Consider the following 22,663-nt stretch of genomic DNA (forward strand, 5'->3'; position numbering starts at 1 on the left):
TTTGTTGGTTGAGTTAGGTCTTTCCCTGCTTTTGGTAGTAGTTTGATAATCGTGGTGTTTATACTGTCTCTGATTTGACCGGTTACATTTATTTTCAATACCATTCTATAGAATAGTGTTCCAGCATATTCCAAAAGTGTTGAAGATGGGCCATAGAGAATCCACCTGGTCCAGGTGCCCTGCCTGTTGGCATATCCTTTAAGGCATTCCATAGTTTGGCAAGGGTTATTAGTTTATCTACTGTATATTTGCATGATGTTAAGATTACTGACAAAAGAATGTACAATATGTCTTTTTCATTATGTTCGTTAGTCACCGAGCTGTATTTTCTGAGATACCTGACATGTATTGTCATTTCCCATTCCAGGAGGGTGAGACTGTGGAGCTCCATGTGGTCAGAGTTCAGGGACAGCTGCTAAAACAGCTGGTGCGTTACGATGTCATGCCTGCAGGCAATTCCGAATTCTACGGGCCCACAGGCATCTTGGAGTTTAAACCAGGCGAGAGGGAGGTCATGGTGGCCCTGGTAGCCAAGTCTGATGGGGTACCAGAAGTAAGTAGCACATTTTTTTCTGGTAAAAGAAGAGAGTCTATCTTAAAAGATAAGTCAAATTGCTCCAAAACAACTGACAATATGGGGAAGCTATTTGTTTTTGCTCAGCTGGACGAGAATTTCTACGTGGTTCTCAGCAGCCACAGCACTCCTCCCAGTCATATTGGAAGACATAGGGAGGTCAACGTTACAGTGCGCAGAAATGATGACCCCATTGGAGTCGTAGAATTCAGCCAATCGGGAGCAACACAAGTTATGAGTGAGAGTAAAGGAAACGAGACATACCAAGGTAGGTTGGAGTAGCGCACAAACATAAGTTTATGAGATACAATATTTCTCTACATTCTGACTCCTAGTGACTTACTCTGTGGAGAGGAGCAGGGGGCTCTTCGGAGAAGTGTCTGTTTCATGGACTCTAGAGCCAGCCGCATCTGGAGATGTTAGCCCTATCCGAGGAAACATCACATTCAAGGAAGGGGAATTCTTGAAAAATATTACTCTCCAATCTTTACCTGATGAGGTACAGTGAAAAACAGAGGTTTATCACACCATATTTTTATCACTTTCGTCAAAGTCAGAATTTTGCATTTTACCAGCATTTGGTATCATTGTCTCTAAACTGTAACTTGGGTCAAGCATTTTAGATATCCTTCCACAAGGTTCTCACAATAGTTAGCAGTTGACCATTTTGTCTTGGCAGAACTGATGTAGCTGAGCGTTTAGTTCCGTGTCAATTACAGTATATCTGAACTGGATTGAGATTAGGACTTTGTAATGACTACTCAAAAACATTCCCTTGGTTGTCCTTTTTGCGACTTTTTAACCAGTTTGGTATTATGCTCCTGGTCGTTTCCCCATTTAAAGGGCTATTTGTCACTCACGCTGCCTTGTCATACCCTAGTCTTTCCTGTCCTTCTTTTTCATGTCCTGTTAGTTATCTTATGCACTGTATCCCTTCCACAAAGGGTGTTCCCTTCATAAATGAAGTTGTGACTACTTTTTTACTCTACTTATACTTGAGTAGCAGATATTTTAATCAAGTTTCTGTATCAGGATTCCCTTTGCTTATCCTTTCTGTCTTTCCCCATATACATGTCTATGTCCAGCTGAATTTTTGAATAAACACGACAACATGAACACCCACAAAAGGAGTATATCAAAATCTCGTGCACATAATTATCTGCTCTAAATGGTGTACTGAAGGCCTAAACTATAACTTGGTAGATTTCTTTGGTGCCTCTAGAAAGTAACATACTGTAACTGTGCATGATTTTGTAATATTTTTTGGTCTTAGATACCTGAAGGCCTAGAGAATTTTACAATCACCTTGGTGGACGTGAGTGGTGGAGCAAGGCTCGGAAACAGGCTCACAGCCAATTTTCAGATCAGCAAAAACGATGATCCCATTTATTTTTCTGGTATGAGTTTTATTATCAAAAATGTATTGTTGGACGACCATTTATCTTCACATTCCTCTTCTATTAATTTCCCCATGCCACTTGAAGAACCTGTCATTGTGCGGCTTCGGGAAGGCGGCGTGGCCAATTTTAGCGTTTTGCGGGCCGGGCGAGCAGACGATGTTGGCACGGTGGCGTACAGAGTGGAATACGGTGACGCCTCACCTGGCGATCTCAGTCTTCCCAGTAATGACACGCTGTTGGTGTATGAAATAGGAGAATGGAGGAAAAACATCTCAGTGACTATAGAAGACGATAACATACCAGAGACTGATGAGCGCTTCTTCATTGTCTTGTATAATGCCACGGGTGAGTGGACATTTTGTAAATGACATTTTGACTGGGATTCAAAAAAACAGTTAAAATGCGGTTAATGGCAGCTGATGACTGAAAAAGGAAATAGTACTTAAGTTACATGAATTTAATACGACAGATTCATGTGAATACCTTGTTTTGCTTTATGAGAAAATGCAAGCATGTGGAATTTTTCTGTGTTTGCAGGTGATGCTGTGGTGTACGGAGCAGACAGGGCTACCGTGGTCATTGAGGCCAACGATGACGCTAATGGCATTTTCTCACTGCAGCCAACGGAAAAGACAGTAGAGGAGGGGAAAGACAATAACTTCTCGTAAGAAGCTGTATTTGAATAACTAAAAATACCATAGTCAATGTTTAATATTAGCCTACCGTGATTGGCTGGTGAACGGTCTGGTGCAGAGGTCTGCAAGTCCGCCACTTGAGAGCCGCTATCCAGCTTGTTTTCCATGCCCCCCTCCTTTAACACACCTTAATCAAATGATCAGCCCACCAGCGCCTGATAACAATCCTGATTATTTGATTCAGGTGTGTTAAAGGAGGGAGACATGGACAGCGCCTCTCGAGGACCGGACTTGCAGACCCCTGGTCTGCTGTGTACCCTGCGTTTTACGTAATCACATTGGTTGTCGGATAAATTATGTAAGTGTAGCATAAAGGGAGATCGAGACCTCTATTATGTGCACCCCAGTGGAAAGAATCTTGTGTCATAAATTAAAAAACACATAATTTAACTTATCTGATGTTCAATAGTGGGCTAAATGGGGCAGCGATTTGAGCAATGCTGGTGCAATTTTAGCCAATCAAATGCAAGTATCCCAAATTACTCCCATTTCCTCGTGACGTCATTAAAACTCATTATAACCTGTTCCTGTTTTTCACACAAAGGTAATTTATACTAGCTGGTGTCTGTGCCTTTAACCCTTTATAGGAAATCTTCCCAAAATGAGGAAAGCATACTCATGGAACTCTTTTACAGAAATTTTATTTTCTTGTGAATTTATTAACAATTTATCAATGTATAAATTTGTTTAATAATTACAACAAAGTAAAATAATAATAAAAATAAAATAATAACATAACAATATCATAATAATTAATAATCGCACAGATGAAAAAACAGCTGCTTTAACCAAAACCACCCAACCATTTATATGTTTTCATATTTTAATTAGGATAGCATGCAAACAATGACAGAAGGGGGAAAAATAAGTACCGTATTGGCCCGAATATAAGACAGTGTTTTTTGCATTGAAATAAGACTGAAAAAGAGGCGGTCGTCTTATATTCGCGGTCTAGACCTTATACCCATTCACGATGCTAGATGGCGCCAGATATGATTGAAGCAATGTTCTGTAATGACAGATCTCAGCTACTCTCAAGTTTCACCAGTTTGCATTATTTTATTACAATGTTTTTCCTTATTCAGATTTGTTTCAAGACTACAGTTACAGTTAGACTTCACTTTGATGGTTAATGCAGTTATTGCAATTTTCTTCTTTTATCACAATAGATTGGTTTATTTACATTTCAAGAACCAGAAGCCATTCATTTACGAATGTGACTGCACTTTAGTTTATATATTTAAATGTTCAGATATTAAGATGTGAATGGGGCAAAATAACATGCTTTTTCTCTCAAATATATTGTTACAATCATTTGTTTCGGATGTACTGTAATTATTTTCTGTAAAAAATTAATTAGGTGTTCAAAAAGTCTTTTTTCAAATTTGAGTCTTGAAAAAGAGGGGGTCGTCTTATAATCAGGGCCGTCTTATAGTTGGGCCAATACGGTAAGTGAACCCTCTGCCTCAGGAGACTTAAATAGCAATTGAAACCCATTTTTACCAAACAATTGAAGTCAGGTGTATGCCCAATCACTAATGAGTGGTTTAAGGCTGCCCTGTCCACTATAAAACACACACCTGGTAAGAATTGTCTTGATGAGAAGCATTGTCTTATGTGCATCATGGCTCGGTCAAAAGAGCTGTCTGAAGACCTGCGATCAAGGATTGTTGATTTGTATAAAGCTGGTAAAGGATACAAAACCATCTCTAAAAGTTCGGATGTTCATCAATGGACAGTCAGAGAATTTGCATACAAATGGAGAGAGTTTGGTACTGTTGCTTCTCTGCCAAGGAGTGGCCGTCTACCAAAGATGACGCCAAGAGTTCAGCGCAGAATACTCAGAGAGGTAAAAAAAGAACCATAGAGTGTCTGATAAAGACTTACAGAAATCACTGGCTCAGTCCAGTATCTCTGTGCACACATCAAATATATGTAAAACTGTTGCGAAGAATGATGTTCATGGGAGGACTCCACGGAGGAAGCCACTACTGTCTAAAAAAAACATTGTTGCTCGTTTAATGTTCACAAAAAGGCACTTGGACACTCCACAGATTTTTTGGCAAAATATTTTGTGGACTAATGAAACCAAAGTTGAATTGTTATGGAGTAACACACAACGTCATGTGTGGAGGAAAAATGGAACAGCTCACCATCATCAACACCTCATCCCCACCGTGAAGCATGGTGGAGGGAGCATCGTGATTTGGGGCTGTTTGTTGCCTCAGGGCTTGGACAACTTGCAATCATTAATGGAAAAATGAATTCAAATGTTTGTCAGGATGTTCTGCAGGAAAACCATGGGCCGTCTTTCAGACAGTTGAGCTAAAAGAGAATAGATGCTGCAAGAAGACAGTGATCCAAAACACAGAAGTAGATCAACTTCAGAATGGTTTCAGAAGAACAAAGTATACGTAATGGAGTGGCCAAGTCAAAGTCCAGACTTGAACCCCATTGAGATGCTGAGCAATGACCTAAAGACGGTGATTCATGCCAGAGATCCCAGGAATCTGACTGAACTCCAGCAGTTTTGTAGAGAAGAATGGGCCAAGATCAATCCTGATCGATGTGCCAGACTGATCTGCAGCTACTGGAACGTCTGGTTGAAGTTATTGCTGCCATGGGGGGGGGGGGGGGGGGGGGGGGGGGCACAAAATTATTAAATCTGATGGTCCATTTAATTAATGTTCCACTTTCTGTCATTGTTTGCATACTGTCCTACAGTTTTTTTCATCTGTGTGATTTTGACAAAGATCAGATCACATTTGATGGTGATTTTATGCAGAAATGTGAGAAATTCCAAAAGGTTCAGATACTTTTTATTACCACTGTATATGCTGCTTCACTATAAGTAGCGTTGCAAAGTGGTAACAACTTCATTTACAAAGGGAACAACCTGTGTGGAAGGGATACAGTACACATGCTATCTGATAGGACAAGAAATGGGTGGACAGGAAAGACTAGGGTATGACCGGGCACTTGCCATATAAAGAGTTAAGACTTCCGAGGAATAGTCACTAAATAAAAAAATAACAAAACAAAAGAAATGTAACCCTATTAAGACCTGGCGTCCACACACAACGGTGGACGTACAATTCATTCAAACTGGGAGGACTGGCTGTGAATGCGCCTCTTTCAATGCCATTGACATATTGACTTATTTGTTGGCATTTTTCTCCACAGTGTCTTGCGAGCACGAGGTCATTTTGGTAATGTCACAGTCTTCTGGCAGCTTTACGCCAATGATTCCATCACTCCATTGTTGCAAAGTCAAGAATTTATCAACACCTCTGGCTCCATCACTTTCACTACTGGAGAAGATTCCAAAGCAATCGTGTTGGAAGCCATCTCAGATAAGCTTCCAGAATTCAATGAGGGTTTTGTCCTCAGACTGGTAAATATATCTGGTGAGTACTTCACGATTTGTGATTCAAGGCTCACGATTTCAAAAAATGGCGTTACAACAATTATCTATATATGGGTCAGGAAAACATTCTAGGATATTCTACAACACAGCTAATTAACAGAAAAACATGCTATTTTCATCCATCTATGAATTGGAATGAGTTTGTCACTATTAGACGTCCAATCCATTTGAGGTGGGAGGGTGGCAGCGAATGAACGAATGTTCATTCGCTGCCACCCCTCCCACTTCAAACAGATTGGACGTCTATGGCTGTCGGTGGCAACCAATGTCAGGCAATTAGTTCATTTTAGGCCATTTCACTTCATTTCTGGTGGATTTTCTGTCACTTCAAATTTGTCTTGGGGCATTTACGGGTCACTTCCTGTTTATTTTGAGTTAGTGAAAAGGAAGTGAGTAGGAAGTGACTTAAAATCTACAGGAAGTAACCTGTAAATGTCCTAAAATGAACAGGAAGTGACCTGTAAATGCCCACTAAAGACTGGCAGTGAATGCTCTGGCTTCAGTGCCATAGACAGTGCTAGATGTCCAATCCAGTCAGAATTAATTGGAGGGTCATCACTGTCAATAGCAGCCAGTGAGCGAACGGTGATACTATTCTAATGGAAGATTTTGGTAGCGACCCATTGGTTCCTTTTTTTTTTTCTTCAAAGGGTGACACCTTTTTAAAACGATATATTGGTTTTTGGTGGGAGCATATCGATAACCTTTGGGCTACAAAGTATCACAATATATCACCTTTTATATTAATATATATGTATTGTCACACTATATATTGCAAAATTCTGTTAAGTAGATGGTATTTTTTTCAAAAATGTTTTATAGGTGGTTACCCGGGGGACGGTGGTCGACTTGCTAAGACTTCTCTGAGCGCCTTGCTGGTCATTCCCCTCAATGACGACCCGTATGGCGTCTTTGCCATCGCCAACGACAATCTGGACCACGAAGTAGCGGAGGACGTACTGTCAGTGGATGATATGGCGGATGTCACATCTTTTACCGTTGTCCGACAGCAGGGTACTTTCGGCGACGTGCGGGTTGCCTGGGAAATTGTATCAGGACATTTTCCAGGTGGTCTTCCTCTGATGGATGACCTGCTAATTCTAGCATCCTTCCAAGACGGGGTAGAACTCAGGCCTCGTGCCAGAAGACACCACTCTGCAACAGACACGTGGTTTTTCTCCGGACGTCCCGCAGCGTACGGGATCATCTCACCCAAAGATTCGCCTCCTATTCCAGAAAACTGTACGCTCTCTGCTTGGTTGGTCCCAAAAGCAGCTACTAATGGTTTCATAGTCTCCAAAGGATTGACTAATGGCACTTTGTATTATGGTGTCAAAGTCCACACCAATGAGTCTCATGTTACAGTGAAGTTGTACTACACAGTGAGAGGGGCAAATAATACCCAAGTGGCTCAGGCCACTGCGACCAAATTCGTGGAAGATAATACATGGCTACATGTGATTATTACGGTGGATGATGGGATTGTTGAGTTCTTTCTGGATGGAAAGCCCATTCCTGGGGGCCTGAAGAGCATCAAAGGAGAAGGCATTGCCGATGGTAAGTTGCGCTTGGATTTTATTAAAGTAACCAACATTTTTTGTTTGCGTTTTCTGCTGCAGTACTTTATTGTTGTTTTGTTAACTGATTCCATCTATTTTTGGCCGCTGATTTCAAATCTGCCATCAGTTTTTTTTCTTGTAAGTTTTAGTTTTCATGCCATCAGCATTTTTTATATTCTGATATTAGTGTTTATACATATTCTTCATATATTTTCACTAGTGATGTCCCGATCAGATTCTTAGTACCGGTATCAGTGCACTATATGGCTATTTTGGAGTATCGGACAGTATCGGATTTGGTTACAAGATCGGATCCAATCCATTAATCGCGTGTTTTCAGTACATTACCAATGTAAACAGCCTCTTAGGCCAGATTTGGATTCAGCACCCCAAAACTACGTAGGAACAAGTGTTAGTATCAATGTAACCATTTTTTTGTTGACCAGAGTTATTAACACATTCACTGCCATTGGCAGCGGTTAATAACGTAATGTAGAAATGTTGTCATTTTGTCCCAACCACAGTCATTTTGTGTTGTTTAGCATGATTATGCATTTTCAGAGAGATGATGTAAAAGTTCCAGTATACTGTATATCATCAGGGGTAGCCAACTCCAGCTTGTTTTCCATGTCTCTCTTCTTTAAAACACCTAAATCAAATGATCAGCTCATCAGTAAGCTCTGCAGGAGCCTGATAACGATCCTAATTATTTGAGTCAGGTGTGTTGGAGAAGGGAGCCATGGAAAACAAGCTGGATAGGGGCCCTAAGGGACCGGAGTTGGCTACATCTGCAATGTATATGTATGTTTCTAACAATAGTGTAGTCGTTTAAATAATGGACTTTTGGTCTTTGGATTTTTTTTTTGAGCAAATTCATTATTAATGTTATATGATTATCGGATAAATAATACGCTGTCAATCTCTGATTTAATTATTTAGTTATTCACTAAATTAGTAGTATTTCACTAATTGCCTACCACTGACAAGAATAGACATTAAATTATTTTAAACTTTCAGTGCCACTGATCCATTTGATTAAGAGATCCTCCTAGCGATGACAATGAGTGCCCTATAAAGGGGTAACACATCAAAATGATGAGAAATAAAGTAATTTGTCATTGTGTCTAGCACAGGCCATCATTTAAAACAGAATACTGTAAGTGCTATAGAGATTAGGTGTCGTAAAGCATTAAAAACAGCATTATCAAGGCAAACGGGAAAAAGTATTAATGTTAACTTGTACCTTTTGAATTTAAATGATTTTTGTTGGATTATGGAGCAGTGCACACAATCACCTTTAAAGAAATTCTGAAGATACTAGGGTGACCAAATGTCCTCTTTTGCCCGGACATGTCCACTTTTCACGTCCTGTCCGTGTTGTCTGGCTGGGTTTAATAAATTCATGAAAATGTCCGGTTTTCATTATTTTTCACGGGACCGATTAGTGTGTGTTGTAATTGACTGACACATTGCACAGAATAATACGGTACCGTGCTGCCTGTGACAAGTTGACAGAGAGCCTGCGCAGTTGTTAAGAGTTTTGTACGATCATAATCATCGATGTATAATCAAATGCTCATGTACCCAAAAGAGTAATTAAGTCTAAAAATGCCTCTATTCTACTTTGGATACAAATTTGCTCATGCCTGCGCAGTCACAGACTGGCTTTATCATGGCATTAACTGTCAATTCTCATTGACAAACAAACTTTCGTTACGACAGGAGCTCACAAGCTACAGGTACACTTGCTAAACTTGGCAACTTTTGACTTCTTTTGGAGCTTTGTACTGGCGGGATCTGTAAAATTCCGTTTGGTGTCCCTTTGTCACGCTGCCGATGATTGTAAACTTTTATAGCAATGTTTGATTTTGCCTCGGCTACCTGTGCTCGCTAATAGGGTAGCAATCAGTGAGCTAAGCCGTGCTAAGCATTATGGGAAATGTAGTTTTGAACTGCTGCGTTTGGAAACGTGCTGGTTGAATAGTTTGTCAGTTTATTTCAGTTATTGTTTGCATGAAATAAAGAACATTAAATGACAATAACAATTGAGCGGGAATAACAATTTGTCAACAACAATCGTCGTGATAGTATTTCTATGGGTCTGCATTATATGATTTTTTTTTTTTTAATCATTATTTAATTCTTTTTTTTTGCATTTTTATTGTTTGATTAACTGTTGAATAACCTCTGAAAATTTGAATTGTTTCTTTGGTTACATACTATAAAGCAATATTTTTATTTATTTATTTATTTTTTAAATAAAACTGAATTTTTCTATCCAGACAGAGGAGGCACATTTTAAATATATTAAAGTGATAAAGGCACCTTTGTGTAAACTTACAGTAAAATTCAAGTATCTCAAGCTCGGGCCAAGTGTCCTCTTTTATGGAAATCAAAATATGGGCACCCTCGAAGACACACTCCTATCGGTACCCCGAAAGCAATCCGAGAGTTGAGTGACATCGCAGTGAATAGAGCTTATATTGAACTTTGTATATCCAAACTTTGCTTTCAGCACCATGGTCAGTGTCAGGAAGCAAAACGGCTCCTTTAGTTGCAGCGATTGTGTAATCTTTGAATTCAGTGAGAATGCTATTCTGTTTGATGTGGGTGTACAGGAAATACCAACAAGTCTGCCCTCACTTATAAATGCACGCCCACACATAACGCACACAACAACCGGCCCTCTTTGTTCATAACTATTGAGCGTCTCCAACGCTTGAGTGGGCCCAGTTGGATATTGTTACCGCTCAAAGGAATCAGTCAGCATCTTCTTTTATTCTTTCTTCCCCTAATTACCGGAGACAATAGTGGGAGCCCGCATTTACTGAAGGCTCTCAGGAGGGCGAAATTCCCCCGAATGGCTCTTTAGTTAACTTCAATCATAATCAATACAACCACAATCATCGGTTGTGTCAGCCGTCTTTGTCTTTAAGCGATTTGTCAACCTGCAGTTGAATTGTTTTGCATTAGAGTTTTTGTATTTGTCCACTCTTGCGGATTTCCTGCAATTGTTGGAAGGTCAAGAAAAGGTTATATCATATTGCTAGGCTAGAAAAACAACAAGCAGCTTCTAAAAATATGAAATTATTGCCCATTTTTTTTCTGTCTGTCCCCCTAAGGTCCTTCTTCTATATTCATCGGGTCTGATCCGTCAGGTCAACAACTTTACACAGGCCTTCTTCAAGATGTCCGTCTGTACCGTACAGCGCTTGATCAGAGCCACATACATGAGCTTCACAGCCAGCCTCCCAAAATGGACCTGCGCATCATCTCGGGTTATCTCCGCTACAAGCAGCAGGAGAGCCAAAAGTCGTTTGTAGTGGAAGTCAAGGATGATGACGAAGAAGAGGGGGAGGAGGTGTTCTACCTGCAATTGGTGGCGGCTCATGGCGGCGCCCGCTTGGCCGTCCCTAGGCCTACAGCCATCATACGAGTCATGAAGAGTGATAATGCCAACGGACTTTTTGGGTTCACCGGTGGTTGCATACCTGATGTAAGTGCACTGGGTGTATCATTAAGACACCAATAACGGTGATTGATATCCAATCATGTGGTTCTTTTCATCCTTCTGCTGTGAATTTAAATGAGTTTATGCTAGTGGACGTCCAGTCCATTTGAAGTGGGAGGGTCGGCAGTGAATGAACAGCGAATAAACCCTCCCACTTCAAATGGATTGGGTGCTTATCACCTTCATTGGCAGCCAATGACATAATTCATCAAATAACAGTATAAAAGTTACAGCAGTTCACAGTAAACACAAATACATTCACAGAACTAAAAAAAAAAAAAAACATTATGTAAGAGAGAGTAGTAATATTTTAGTGATGTACTGTATGGTTCCTGGTTTTTTTGAGCATACCATACAACTTAGCTATAAAATTTTAAGCCATAATAAATTAAAGTGGCATGAATCTTAAAGCAACACTTTAATTTTTCAACCTACATTAAACATAGTTTTTTTTTTATCTTTGGTGATTAAACGACTTACAAGTGGTTGAATGACACGTCTGCCACGGCCCTAAGGGGCGGATCCACCAGGGGGGTATGGGGTGGAAAGCCTATCTCTTGCCACCCCATGCCCCCCTGGTCGGCACCGATGAAAAAAATAAAAAGCTGTCAATCTGACATTACTGTCATCAATTACGGTGCTGTCAGTAAGGATACTAATAATAATTATATAAGAAAGATTGTATGAAAGTTGCTCTATATCAGTTCTAAATATCATTTGGGCCTTATTGTAGTCTCAACATATGATTTCTTAGCAAACTCTGATTCGATATGTGTACACATCTCGCATATGTTGACGCTAGGATTATAACAATTGATGTGGATCAATATATCGATTTGTTAAGCACATTTGAACGTAATTCAATCAAAATGCAAAAATGATGGTTTTGTGTTAAAAAAAAAAAAATCATTAAAAAAATGTTTCCTCAACTAAATTTTCATACACATCAAAATTGACAATTTTTTTTATTGGTTTAGGTAAATTGGAAATGATTGTTTTAATGGCTTTGTAATTTTGTAGAAATCAATCAAAGGCCCTAGTATTGAATCGTTGAAGAATATCATATCATTTTCCAAAGAATCGATGATGAATTATACCACCATGAAATATTGCCACCCTCGAATAGTTCCTGCCACCCTCTTGCCACTCCATAAATAATTTTTCTAGATCCGCTCCTGGGTCTGTGTCTCTTTCACTGGCACTAAGCAACTTTGAGGAGGGTGGTAGGAACCCTGCGACACAAAAAAATTACAAATACCCGCTTTACAGCATTCGTCACTTCCCCCTTTCCCCATTTGTTACATTGTCAAATGATATTGATAAAACACAGTTAGATTCATGACCTCATTGCTATTCATCCTTCACAAAGCCACTGGAAACACAAATGTAGTTCAGTCTGACTGGAGGCGACTGGAAGATCAGGACTTTACGACACTTGCGCAGGTAGTCATGGTAAATGCGGTCTTCCGTTAGGCTGAACACAACCGCTTTTGTCCACTGGCGTTATTAAGTTTTTAAGTGTTGCTTTAATAGAGTTTGAAACTTTATAGCTCAATAACGACCTTGAAAGTTAGGAGCTAGTTCAAATGTTTAGGATGGTTGTTTCCTTAGTTTCAGTGACGTAAGTGGTAGTATGGCAAAATTACTGTGTGGTCAATGTAAAAACAGTTCAACAACAGTAGCAAGGTTGTTAATGTGTTTCCCTAGTTTCAGTGTTTTGCAGTGGTATTATGCCACAGTTACTGTGTTGTCAAAAACTTTAGTTTTAGAGCAAATCTTGTTTGTCTAAAAAATAGATATATAAATAAAACAAATTGCAACCCAATTAATATGGAATTAAGGGGAGGAGGGCACAGAAAGTCAAAAAGTAACTATAATGGGAAAAGCAAGGAACACTTGGACTTGACACGAGGGGCTGAGGGAAACTGATTCAGTGACACAAGCACAACCGCACCTAAAATGAAAGCCCACCTGCCCACAAGAAAAAAAGAAGTTATACTGTACATATAAATATCTTACAATTGCAAAGGCATGCCACTGTCATCATTCAGCTGTTTCTATGTACAGGGCAACCAAACACACATGTAACAGAACCCCACTTTTTTTTTTTTTTGTAAGCGCTCGTCTTCTTGCATATTTCATTGGTCTTCATGCCTGATTGCGAAAAGCCCACGCTCTCCCTTTTTAGCTCGATTGGTCTCAGGTGGTGTGACAGATGGTGGATACCGCTTAGGGGCATTCCTGTAGAAGTAGTTCTGGATCCCAACAATGGAACTGGAGACCAACGTATTGTTGCTCATGTTTTTAGCACAACAGGTGGTTGAGGGATGACATTCCATCAGAAACAGGAGGTATGCTCTAAATCACATTGTTTACGTGCTGGAATTAGGTTAGGAATGTCAGAAATTTCAAGCAGTTGGTTCGTACCAGAATTGAGGAACATTATATGTTTTTTAAAATACTTTTTTAAGTAGTGCAAACATAAACTCTGATGTAAACTTTTTTATTTCAACAACTTAGGTGCCTCAGCAATAACATTTTTGCAAATGATCACTCCAAATAAGAATGTGGAAATAGAATGACATTAACAGAACACAAAAATAGAATACAATAGAGTACAGCACGCAACACGTCACTTTTGCTCATTAATATTCATGACATTAGCTACTGCTGCTAGGGGGGTCAAGCTCGCGTTTGTCCCTCATGCTAGATGGATGTCAGTAGTGTAGGAGCGAGATGCTTTCTGAGCTAAATCGACCAATTCTGTCTGAAAATGATGTTCCTGGTGCCAAATTCACTGATAAAGATGTGGAAGAACATACAAATGTTCAGTTAAAGAGAGGTTTGAGTGTCGAGGGCTGAAAAAATCTGGAAAAAGAGCCGACCTGATCCAGAGGTAGCTTTTTTATCGACACCTTTTTCTGGTATGCATTGCCTTACACCACTGACAATGACATTCTCCTGTTTCAACAAGCTATCCTTTAACCATATGCCCTGTCTTTCTTATAAATTATATCCTCTGTTTGTCCTACATCTCTGACCGTTCTTTGGGGGTCATTTATATTGCCGTTTTTGTGAAGCGATCGCAAATGCTACTCAGTAACAGCTAACGAGCACCTTTATTTTTTTTTAATTAATAACAAATCTTAATTATATTAATTTATTTACACTTCCACCTTACTAATGTTGTTTCTTTACAACAGAAAAGGTAAAGATGTTAAATCCTACCTGTAGTCTGTGAGCCTACCTGTAGACATGAACAATCTTACTGTACAAAAAGAACAAGGCCAAACATGGCTAATTTATTTAAACATCCGGTATTTTAGAAAAAAGATAGGCCTACATGACTGCTGTGATATATCAATAAATTTTTAATTATTTTCAGGTCATTCATTGTCAGAAGCAGCACGGCAAAACGCCACGCTGAAAAATAAGTAAAAATATCAAAATGGCTTACCGCTTCGAGCCAGGATTGTCGCTCTGTAGGACCATGGCCCCCAACAAAATGTTTACCGCGTATGAAGGTGAATGGTTTCACTTGCTGGCGTTAAACTGGTCTTTTGGACGTCTGCACAAGTTAATCCATTGTTCACACTTTTTCCCTCTGTGTTTTTGGCTTCGGGAAACATATGAAGAAAACATCCTTCGTATGTTGACGGTCGTAATGTCTAGAGTCGTTTCTACAAGTTCCATAGCAGCAGTGTTTAATCGGCATGTTCTTTTTTGAAAGTTTACCGGCAGAAAACACGCAGTAATAGCATTGGTTGTATGCGAGCGCGCTTATATGTTGGCCCCCTTCAGGTTTACGATGGTGACGTCACGCAGCCTTGCGGTCTAAAAATGGCATTCGTTGTGGTATGCTATTAGTGAAAGTAAAGTACACAGAGAAGAACAAGAAAACAAATGATCATCATTATGAACATGCTTTTAACTCAAGCTTCACTCAAACCTGTTATCTCCCACACTCTTGTTGTCTTCCTTCATCATCATGGCAAGGGACAGTACCTCAGCCAATTAGATGAGTGGGATTTCGTGTTGTCATTCTTTCGTGAGCTTATTGATCAAAAAGTAAGAGAGGCGAGGGAATGTTTCCCTTCATATTCTTGTAAAGCACCATACAGGTATTTCGTTCGTTCTACAAATAAGACACTTTTTTCCAGTTTCATGACAATACGGGACAAAGCGCGTCCCTTGAAATCACAATACGGGACAAAGCTTACTTTTGTTTCTGAATAGGGGACGTTTCTGTTTTTCAAGGGACTGTTGGCAACCCTAGAAATTAATATTAATTCATATTTGAAATATAATGTTTTTTTTTTTTTTTTTTTTTTTTCAGCAAATGTTCACACAGTTACAAGAGACATCAGTGAACCAATACTACCCCTAAAATATGTCTAATTGCATTTGTTTTATTACCTTGGTCTTTCTGAAAGAAAGAACAAGGTATTGTTATTGTGCAACTTTATTGTACTTATTATTTATTCATCTTATTCTCCGCGTTTTTTTGAGCCAACGCACAGCCCAAACCGTAGCACCGATCGGCACAGTTCAAGTATCGGCACGACCGGAATTTTCGCGTGACGATGGGAATTTTTCAAACCGCCACGAAAAATTTTCCGTTCGCCCGTAAACGGCAATTTTCCGAAAAATAAAAAAAGTTTCAAAATGTATCTAGTCCTACAATTTTTGACCAAATCACATAATTTGGGCATCAAAAATTCCGGGACGGTGAGGGGCATAAAAGTTGTATACAGAATTTGGCAAAAATTTACGGTTCCCCGGAAATTTGCCAAAAACTTTCCTATTCATTTTGAATGGAAAAAAAACGCGCGCTTCACAGCCCGAACCGTTAGACCGATCGGCACCGTTCAAGTATCGGCACGACCGGAATTTTCGCGTGACACAGGAAACTTTACAAATGGCCCCGAAAATTTTTCCATTCGTCCGTAAACGGCAATTTTCCGTGAAAAAAAAAAAAGTTTCAAAATGTATCTAGTCCTACAATTTTTGACCAAATCACATAATTTGGGCATCAAAAATTCCGGGACGGTGAGGGGCATAAAAGTTGTATACAGAATTTGGAAAAAAATTACGCTTCCTCGGAAATTTGCCAAAAACTATCCCATTCATTTCGAATGGGAAAAGTCCCATTCACTTCCAATGGGATTTCCAATGGAATTTACATTGCATTGATGCCATTGACGGCCATGCATGTCAAATCTACTGATGCCAATGTACTTGGATTCAATTGATTATATGGATGTCGATGCCATTGACTGCCATGGACGTCCAAAATTTTTCCCATTCATTTTCAATGGGGAAAAAACAAAATTACCCCAAATCAACAGAAAATGACTAGATATCAATAGGACGTGTCCCCCAAAGTCCCCAATTGCATTGCTGCTTATGGAGGGTGATGCCATTGACATCCAGGGACGTCCAAACTTCCCATTAAATCCCAATGGCATTTCTTCATGTTTGTTCATTCTATTGATGCCAATGTACTTGGATTCCATTGACGCTTATGTAAGTTGATACCATTGACGTCCATGGACGTCCAAAATTTTTCCCATTCATTTTCAATGGGAATTTTTTTTTTTTCCCCAAATCAACAGAAAATGACTAGATATCAATAGGACGTTTCCCCCAAATGTGCCCGATTGCATTGCTGCTTATGGAGGGTGATGCCATTGACGTCCAGGGACGTCCAAACTTCCCATTCATTTCCAATGGCATTTCTTCATGTTTGTTCATTCTATTGATGCCAATGTACTTGGATTCCATTGACGCTTATGTAAGTTGATACCATTGACGTCCATGGACGTCCAAAATTTTTCCCATTCATTTTCAATGGGAATTTTTTTTTTTTCCCCAAATCAACAGAAAATGACTAGATATCAATAGGACGTTTCCCCCAAATGTCCCCGATTGCATTGCCGCTTATGGAGGGTGATGCCATTGACGTCCATGGACGTCCAAACTTCCCATTAATTTCCAATGGCATTTCTTCATTGTTTGTTCATTCTATTGATGCCAATGTACTTGGATTCCATTGACGCTTATGTAAGTTGATACCATTGACGTCCATGGACGTCCAAAATTTTTCCCATTCATTTTCAATGGGAATTTTTTTATTTTCCACAAATCAACAGAAAATGACTAGATATCAATAGGACGTGTCCCCCAAATGTCTCCGATTGCATTAACAATTATGAAGGGTGCCGCCATTGACGTCCATGGACGTCCAATTCTCCAGTTCATTTCTAATGGCTTTTTGTTTTGTGCCAATGACTGGTATTATGATCCATTCTATTGATAGACCTGAGTGGGGCTAAGATCTGTATCTCCACAGAGGAAAGACCAAGGTGTGTAATTTCTCCCGAAATTGCAGTTTCTAGTTTGAGAGTGAATTTGGCCAGTTGGAGGGGGTGAGACAGGAGAACAATGGCATTTTAGGGAATGCTCCAGACATATTTGGTATTTTTTAAATTATTATTCTTTTATTTGGTCTTAGGAAAGGCAATTCACCCCGAAACTGCTTATTTTACTATGTAGCATGTGGATTATTTAAAATTTGAAAGGTGGGGTGTTAGCTTGGCTGCCTTTGATAGCTATAGATTCGATGTCTGCCATTGTTACCAAGTTCTTTTAATTAGAGAAGGATGGCAGTCGATAAGTTCTAAATACCCCTCAATTCTGGAATGACCCCATTGTATTTCCATTCTTTTTTGTTGTTGTCACAGACCACTGAGGAGGGTTCAACTATTTCCTGTGTGATTGAGCGGATGCAGGGATCTCTGGACAGAGTTTATGTCAATTATTCTGTCACCCAAATGAATGGCGAGGATAGCGAGACGCCCGCATTTGGCGATTTTGTTAATGCAACCGGAGCTGTGCTTTTCATGAATGGGCAACGCTCTGAGGTATGTGACAATGGCTTACCATTTCAGTTAAGGAGTTATGCTGCTGGCCAAAATTATTGGCACCCCTGCAATTCTGTCAGATAATGCTGAATTTCTCCCAGAAAATGGTTGCAATTACAAATGCTTTAGTAGTAAGATCTTCATTTATTTTGCTTGCAATGGAAAAACACAAAAGAGAATGAAAAAAAAAAAAAATCATTTTACACAAAAAGCCGGACAAAAGTATTGGCAATTTGGCACCCTTTGAAAAATCCTGTGATGCCTCTCTAATTTGTGTAATTAACAGCACCTGTTACTTACCTGTGGCACAAAACAGGTGTTGGCAATAACTAAATCACACTAGCATCCAGTTAAAATGGATTAAAGTTGACTCAACCTCTGTCCTGTGTCCTTGTGTGTACCACATTGAGCATGGAGAAAAGAAAAAAAACCAAAGAACTCTCTGAGGACTTGAGAAGCAAAATTGTGAGGAAGCATTGCCAATCTCAGGGCTACGAGTCCATATCCAAAGAATCTTCCTGTGTCTACCGTGCGCAGTGTCCTCAATAAGTGCAAAGCCCATGGCACTGTGGCTAACCTCTCTAGATGTGGACGGAAAAGAAAAATTGACAAAAGATTTTAACGAAAGATTGTGCGGATGGTGGATAAAGAACCTCGACTAACATCCAAACAAGTTCAAGCTGTCCTGCAGTCCGAGGGTACAACAGTGTCAACCCGTACTATCCGTCGGCGTCCGAATGAAAAGGGACTCTATTACAGGATACCCAGGAAGACCCCACTTCTGACCCAAAGACATAAATAAGCCAGGCTGGAGTTTGCCAAAACTTACCTAAACAGCCAAAAACGTTTTGGAAAAATGTTTTCTGGTCAGATGAGACAAAAGTGGAGCTTTATGGGAAAAGGCATCAACATAGAGTTTACAGGGAAAAAAACGAGGCCTTCAAAGAAAAGAACACAGTCCCCATGGTCAAACATGGTGGAGATTCCCTGATGTTTTGGGGTTGCTTTGCTTCCTCTGGCACTGGACTGCTTGACCGTGTGCATGGCATTATGAAGTCTGAAGACTACCAACAAATTTTGCAGCATTATGTAGGCCCCAGTGTGAGAAAGCTGGGTCTCCCGTAGAGGTCATGGGTCTTCCAGCAGGACAATGACCCAAAACACACTTCAAAAAGCACTAGAAAATGGTTTGAGAGAAAGCACTAGAGACTTCTAAAGTGGCCAGCAATGAGTCCAGACCTGAATCCCATAGAACACTTGTAGAGAGACCTGAAAATGGCAGTTTGGATAAGGCACCCTTGAAATCTCAGAGACCTGGAGCATTGGCAAAAGAAGAATGGTCTAAAATTCCAGTAGAACATTGTAAAAAACTCATTGATGGATACCGGAAGCGGTTGTTTGCAGTTATATTGTCTAAAGGTTGTGCTACCAAGTATTAGGCTGAGGGTGCCAATACTTTTGTCTGGCCCATTTTTGGAGTTTTGTGTAAAATGATAATGATATTTTTTCATTCTCTTTTGTGTTTTTTCATTGCAAGCAAAATAAATGAAGATATTACTACCAAAGCATTTGTAATTGCAATCATTTTCTGGGAGAAACTGAGAATTATCTGACAGAATTGCAGGGGTGCCAGTACTTTTGGCCAGCAGTGTATGTGATGCACATTTGTTTTAGGTCCTCAACCTTTTCGTGTTGGACGACAACCTCCCTGAACTGGCAGAGACCTTTCAAGTCACGCTGATATCGGCAAGATCAAGTGATGGGAAGCTAGGCTCAACTCCTGTTAGCGGCGCTAGCATCGACCCCAGTAATTCTGTCAACGTGGTGACGATTACAGCGAGTGACCACCCTTATGGTATTCACCGTTTACATATTTAAAACTAACTGGGTAGCTCACGATACGATATTATTTGCGATACAAGGCTCGCGATGACGATGATCTCACGATATGGCGATACAACAATTATCGATACACGGGTCAGGAAATCATTCTCGGATGTTTTACAAAACAACTAATAAACAGAAAAGCAATCTATTTTCATCCTTCTGCTGTGAATTGGAATAACTATCACTAGTAGACATCAATCCATTTGAACGGGGAGGGTGGCAGCAAATGAACATTAGTTCATTCGCTGCCATCTCTCCCGCTTCAAATGAATTGGACGTCTATGGCCAACAGTGGCAACCAATGCCAGGCAATGATTTAATTTTGGGCATTTATGGATCACTTCCTGTTGATTTTGGGTTACTTAAAAGGAAGTGGCATGTAAATGCCCTAAAAGGAACAGAAAGTGACCTGTAAATGCCCGGAAAAATCGGAAAGACTGGCTGCTCTGGTTTTGAATGAACGAATGTTCATTCGCCCCTCCCAGTCTAAATGTATTGGGCATCTAGGCCGTCAATGGCAGCCATAGTTGCTAATCGCCAATAACGATATCCAAATGATAACCAACTAACAAACAAACAAACAAGGTATTTTCACCCTTCTGCTGTGAAGTGAAATTAGGTTATCACTACTAGACGTCCAATCCATGTGAAGTGGGAGGGTGGCAGCAAATTTTCGGTCACTTCCTGTTTATTTTGCGGCAAATCTAGTTCAGTTCCTGTTGATTTTGGGTTACTGAAAAGGAAATGACTCTAAATCAACAGGAATTAACCTGTGAAATGGAACAGGAAGTGACCTGTAAATGCCCACAAGACAAGGTTGTGAATGCTCGGGTTTCAATGCCATTGACGGCGCTAGACGTCTAGTTCAGTCAAAATGAACTGGTTGTTTAGCGTCAGCTAGTGAGCGAACGTATACACTTCTGTATTCTAATGGAAGATTTTGGTAGCAACATATTGGTTCCTTATTTTATTTTATTTAATTCATTTATTTATTTATTTTAAATCAGTGAACGATATATTGATTCTTAGTGGGAGCACATCGATACTCTTTTGGGCTACGAAGAATATCACCTTTTTGATATATTGTTACATCCCTATTAAAAACAGTAATGTTCTCAGTTCTGATACTCAGAGTACAATCAAAGTGTTATTTTGTAGGCTTACTGCAGTTCCAAGATCATCTTCCAGGCGAAGGATTAATCCCACCTGCGTTAGAACCTGCGCACATCACCGTCAAAGAGGAAGACGGGGAGGTCCGTCTGCCAGTGGCCAGGGCACAAGGCCTTTTAGGAAGGGTCATGGTGGGATATAGGACCACCCCCTTCACAGCGTCCAGCCCTGAAGACTATGAGGTTAGCTTATTCACTTGAATATCACATTGAAACAAAATTCCATCTGATAGAGTGCAAAAAAATGGTTGTGTATTTTATGGTCAGGACTCGGAGGGTATGCTGGACTTTCTCCCAGGAGAAAGGTTGAAGTTCATTTCTGTCAGGATCATTGACAATCCTGTTCCAGAGCTGGATAAGGATTTTAGAGTGGAGCTATTCAATACTGATGGAGGAGGTGAGAAAACAATAAATATTCTACTTAATTTGGTGTTGGTTTGACCTTTCTGCTATTGGGTTTCTGCAAGACTTTGCAAGATTAGCAGCAGATATTTCGAATTGTACTTTTAGAATCCCTTGCTTCCACGTTCCTATCTTTGCAACCTTCCTTGTGTTTTTGATATTGACTCTCCTGATCTGATACCCTGGTGTGAATCCCCTTTCATCCTCGCTTGTGATCCCGGTTTGTGATCCACCAGTGGATCAGTTTCTGCATGTTGAGGAAAGTGGTAGTGGGGAGAGTGACTTTGATTTCCTGCCATCATCCTTTCTACATCGTGGTAAGTGTCCGGGTATTTTTATGAAGTACCTGTTTTACGGTCAATTTAGTTTGGATAGCATTTAACCATTTATAGGGCAAGTGACTAGTTTGGGTTATTTAAAAAACGTAACCCCATAAGACCTGGCGTATCAATGCATATGTGGACATCACTTTGGGTCATGTAGGCCACAATATTGACCTATGATAGATAAGTGTGGTAGTGGTGGAACAAATGTGAACAGGGCCTGGGTGCGATGGGCATAAACAGGACCCCCCCTGAGTGAACCGAGGGGGGGGGGGGGGGGGGGTTGCTAGTGGACAGTTATTCACAGGCCCCTCCACACTTTTGCAGGCCCCTCAAAATGATCGTCCGGTGTGTGTGTGGGGTGTAAGTGGAATTTTTTTGCGGGCCCCATCAGACAACCTGCCTAGTGGCTGGCAGAGATATTTTAACACTTCAACACAAAATTACAGCTCCACGCATCATCTTACCTTTCTGTTTTACCCTCCCCTCGCCCAACCACGCCCACTATACACCCCCCCCCCCCCCCCCCCCAAGTTTCGCCCCTGAAGTGTGGTCTATATGCCTCAAAATGTTATGTCTGCACACGCGAACACCAGGACTCAATTATAGGGCAATATACTTTTTACTATTATCATTATTAGAAATCCTATTTTTTATTTAATATAGTATTTAACTAATATTTCAACAAAATTTTTAAATTATAGATGAACTCATTGGCTGCCATTGATGGTAGTGGACGGCCATTCCATTTTGACTGGGAGGATGGCTTAGATCATCCAAGTTAATGAGTTAA

The 22,663-nt window shown here is 40.1% G+C and overlaps 1 protein-coding gene and 1 long non-coding RNA gene across 5 annotated transcripts in view; one reads left to right on the top strand and one right to left on the bottom strand.

Moving 5' to 3' along the window:
* adgrv1 (adhesion G protein-coupled receptor V1) overlaps positions 1-22,663 on the top strand; it is a 220,791-nt gene that overhangs the window by 45,978 nt on the left and 152,150 nt on the right. For all 4 annotated transcript variants that reach the window (XM_057831097.1, XM_057831094.1, XM_057831095.1 and 1 more), the window contains 14 exons: positions 368-553; positions 662-842; positions 910-1,073; positions 1,848-1,971; positions 2,059-2,319; positions 2,512-2,638; positions 5,853-6,076; positions 6,919-7,653; positions 10,778-11,151; positions 17,910-18,089; positions 19,764-19,944; positions 21,135-21,328; positions 21,413-21,542; positions 21,784-21,864. In XM_057831097.1, the coding sequence (XP_057687080.1) occupies positions 368-553; positions 662-842; positions 910-1,073; positions 1,848-1,971; positions 2,059-2,319; positions 2,512-2,638; positions 5,853-6,076; positions 6,919-7,653; positions 10,778-11,151; positions 17,910-18,089; positions 19,764-19,944; positions 21,135-21,328; positions 21,413-21,542; positions 21,784-21,864 (3,142 nt within the window). The remainder of the gene's footprint in view (positions 1-367; positions 554-661; positions 843-909; positions 1,074-1,847; positions 1,972-2,058; positions 2,320-2,511; positions 2,639-5,852; positions 6,077-6,918; positions 7,654-10,777; positions 11,152-17,909; positions 18,090-19,763; positions 19,945-21,134; positions 21,329-21,412; positions 21,543-21,783; positions 21,865-22,663) is intronic.
* Positions 2,058-2,787, bottom strand: LOC130912931 (uncharacterized). The gene is made up of 4 exons (XR_009062675.1): positions 2,698-2,787; positions 2,458-2,588; positions 2,275-2,350; positions 2,058-2,207 (listed from the first exon to the last, which is right to left on the bottom strand). It is a non-coding gene; the product is annotated as an uncharacterized LOC130912931 (long non-coding RNA).

The sequence above is a fragment of the Corythoichthys intestinalis genome, chromosome 3 (genome assembly GCF_030265065.1).
Source record: "Corythoichthys intestinalis isolate RoL2023-P3 chromosome 3, ASM3026506v1, whole genome shotgun sequence".
NCBI classification, from domain to species: domain Eukaryota; kingdom Metazoa; phylum Chordata; class Actinopteri; order Syngnathiformes; family Syngnathidae; genus Corythoichthys; species Corythoichthys intestinalis.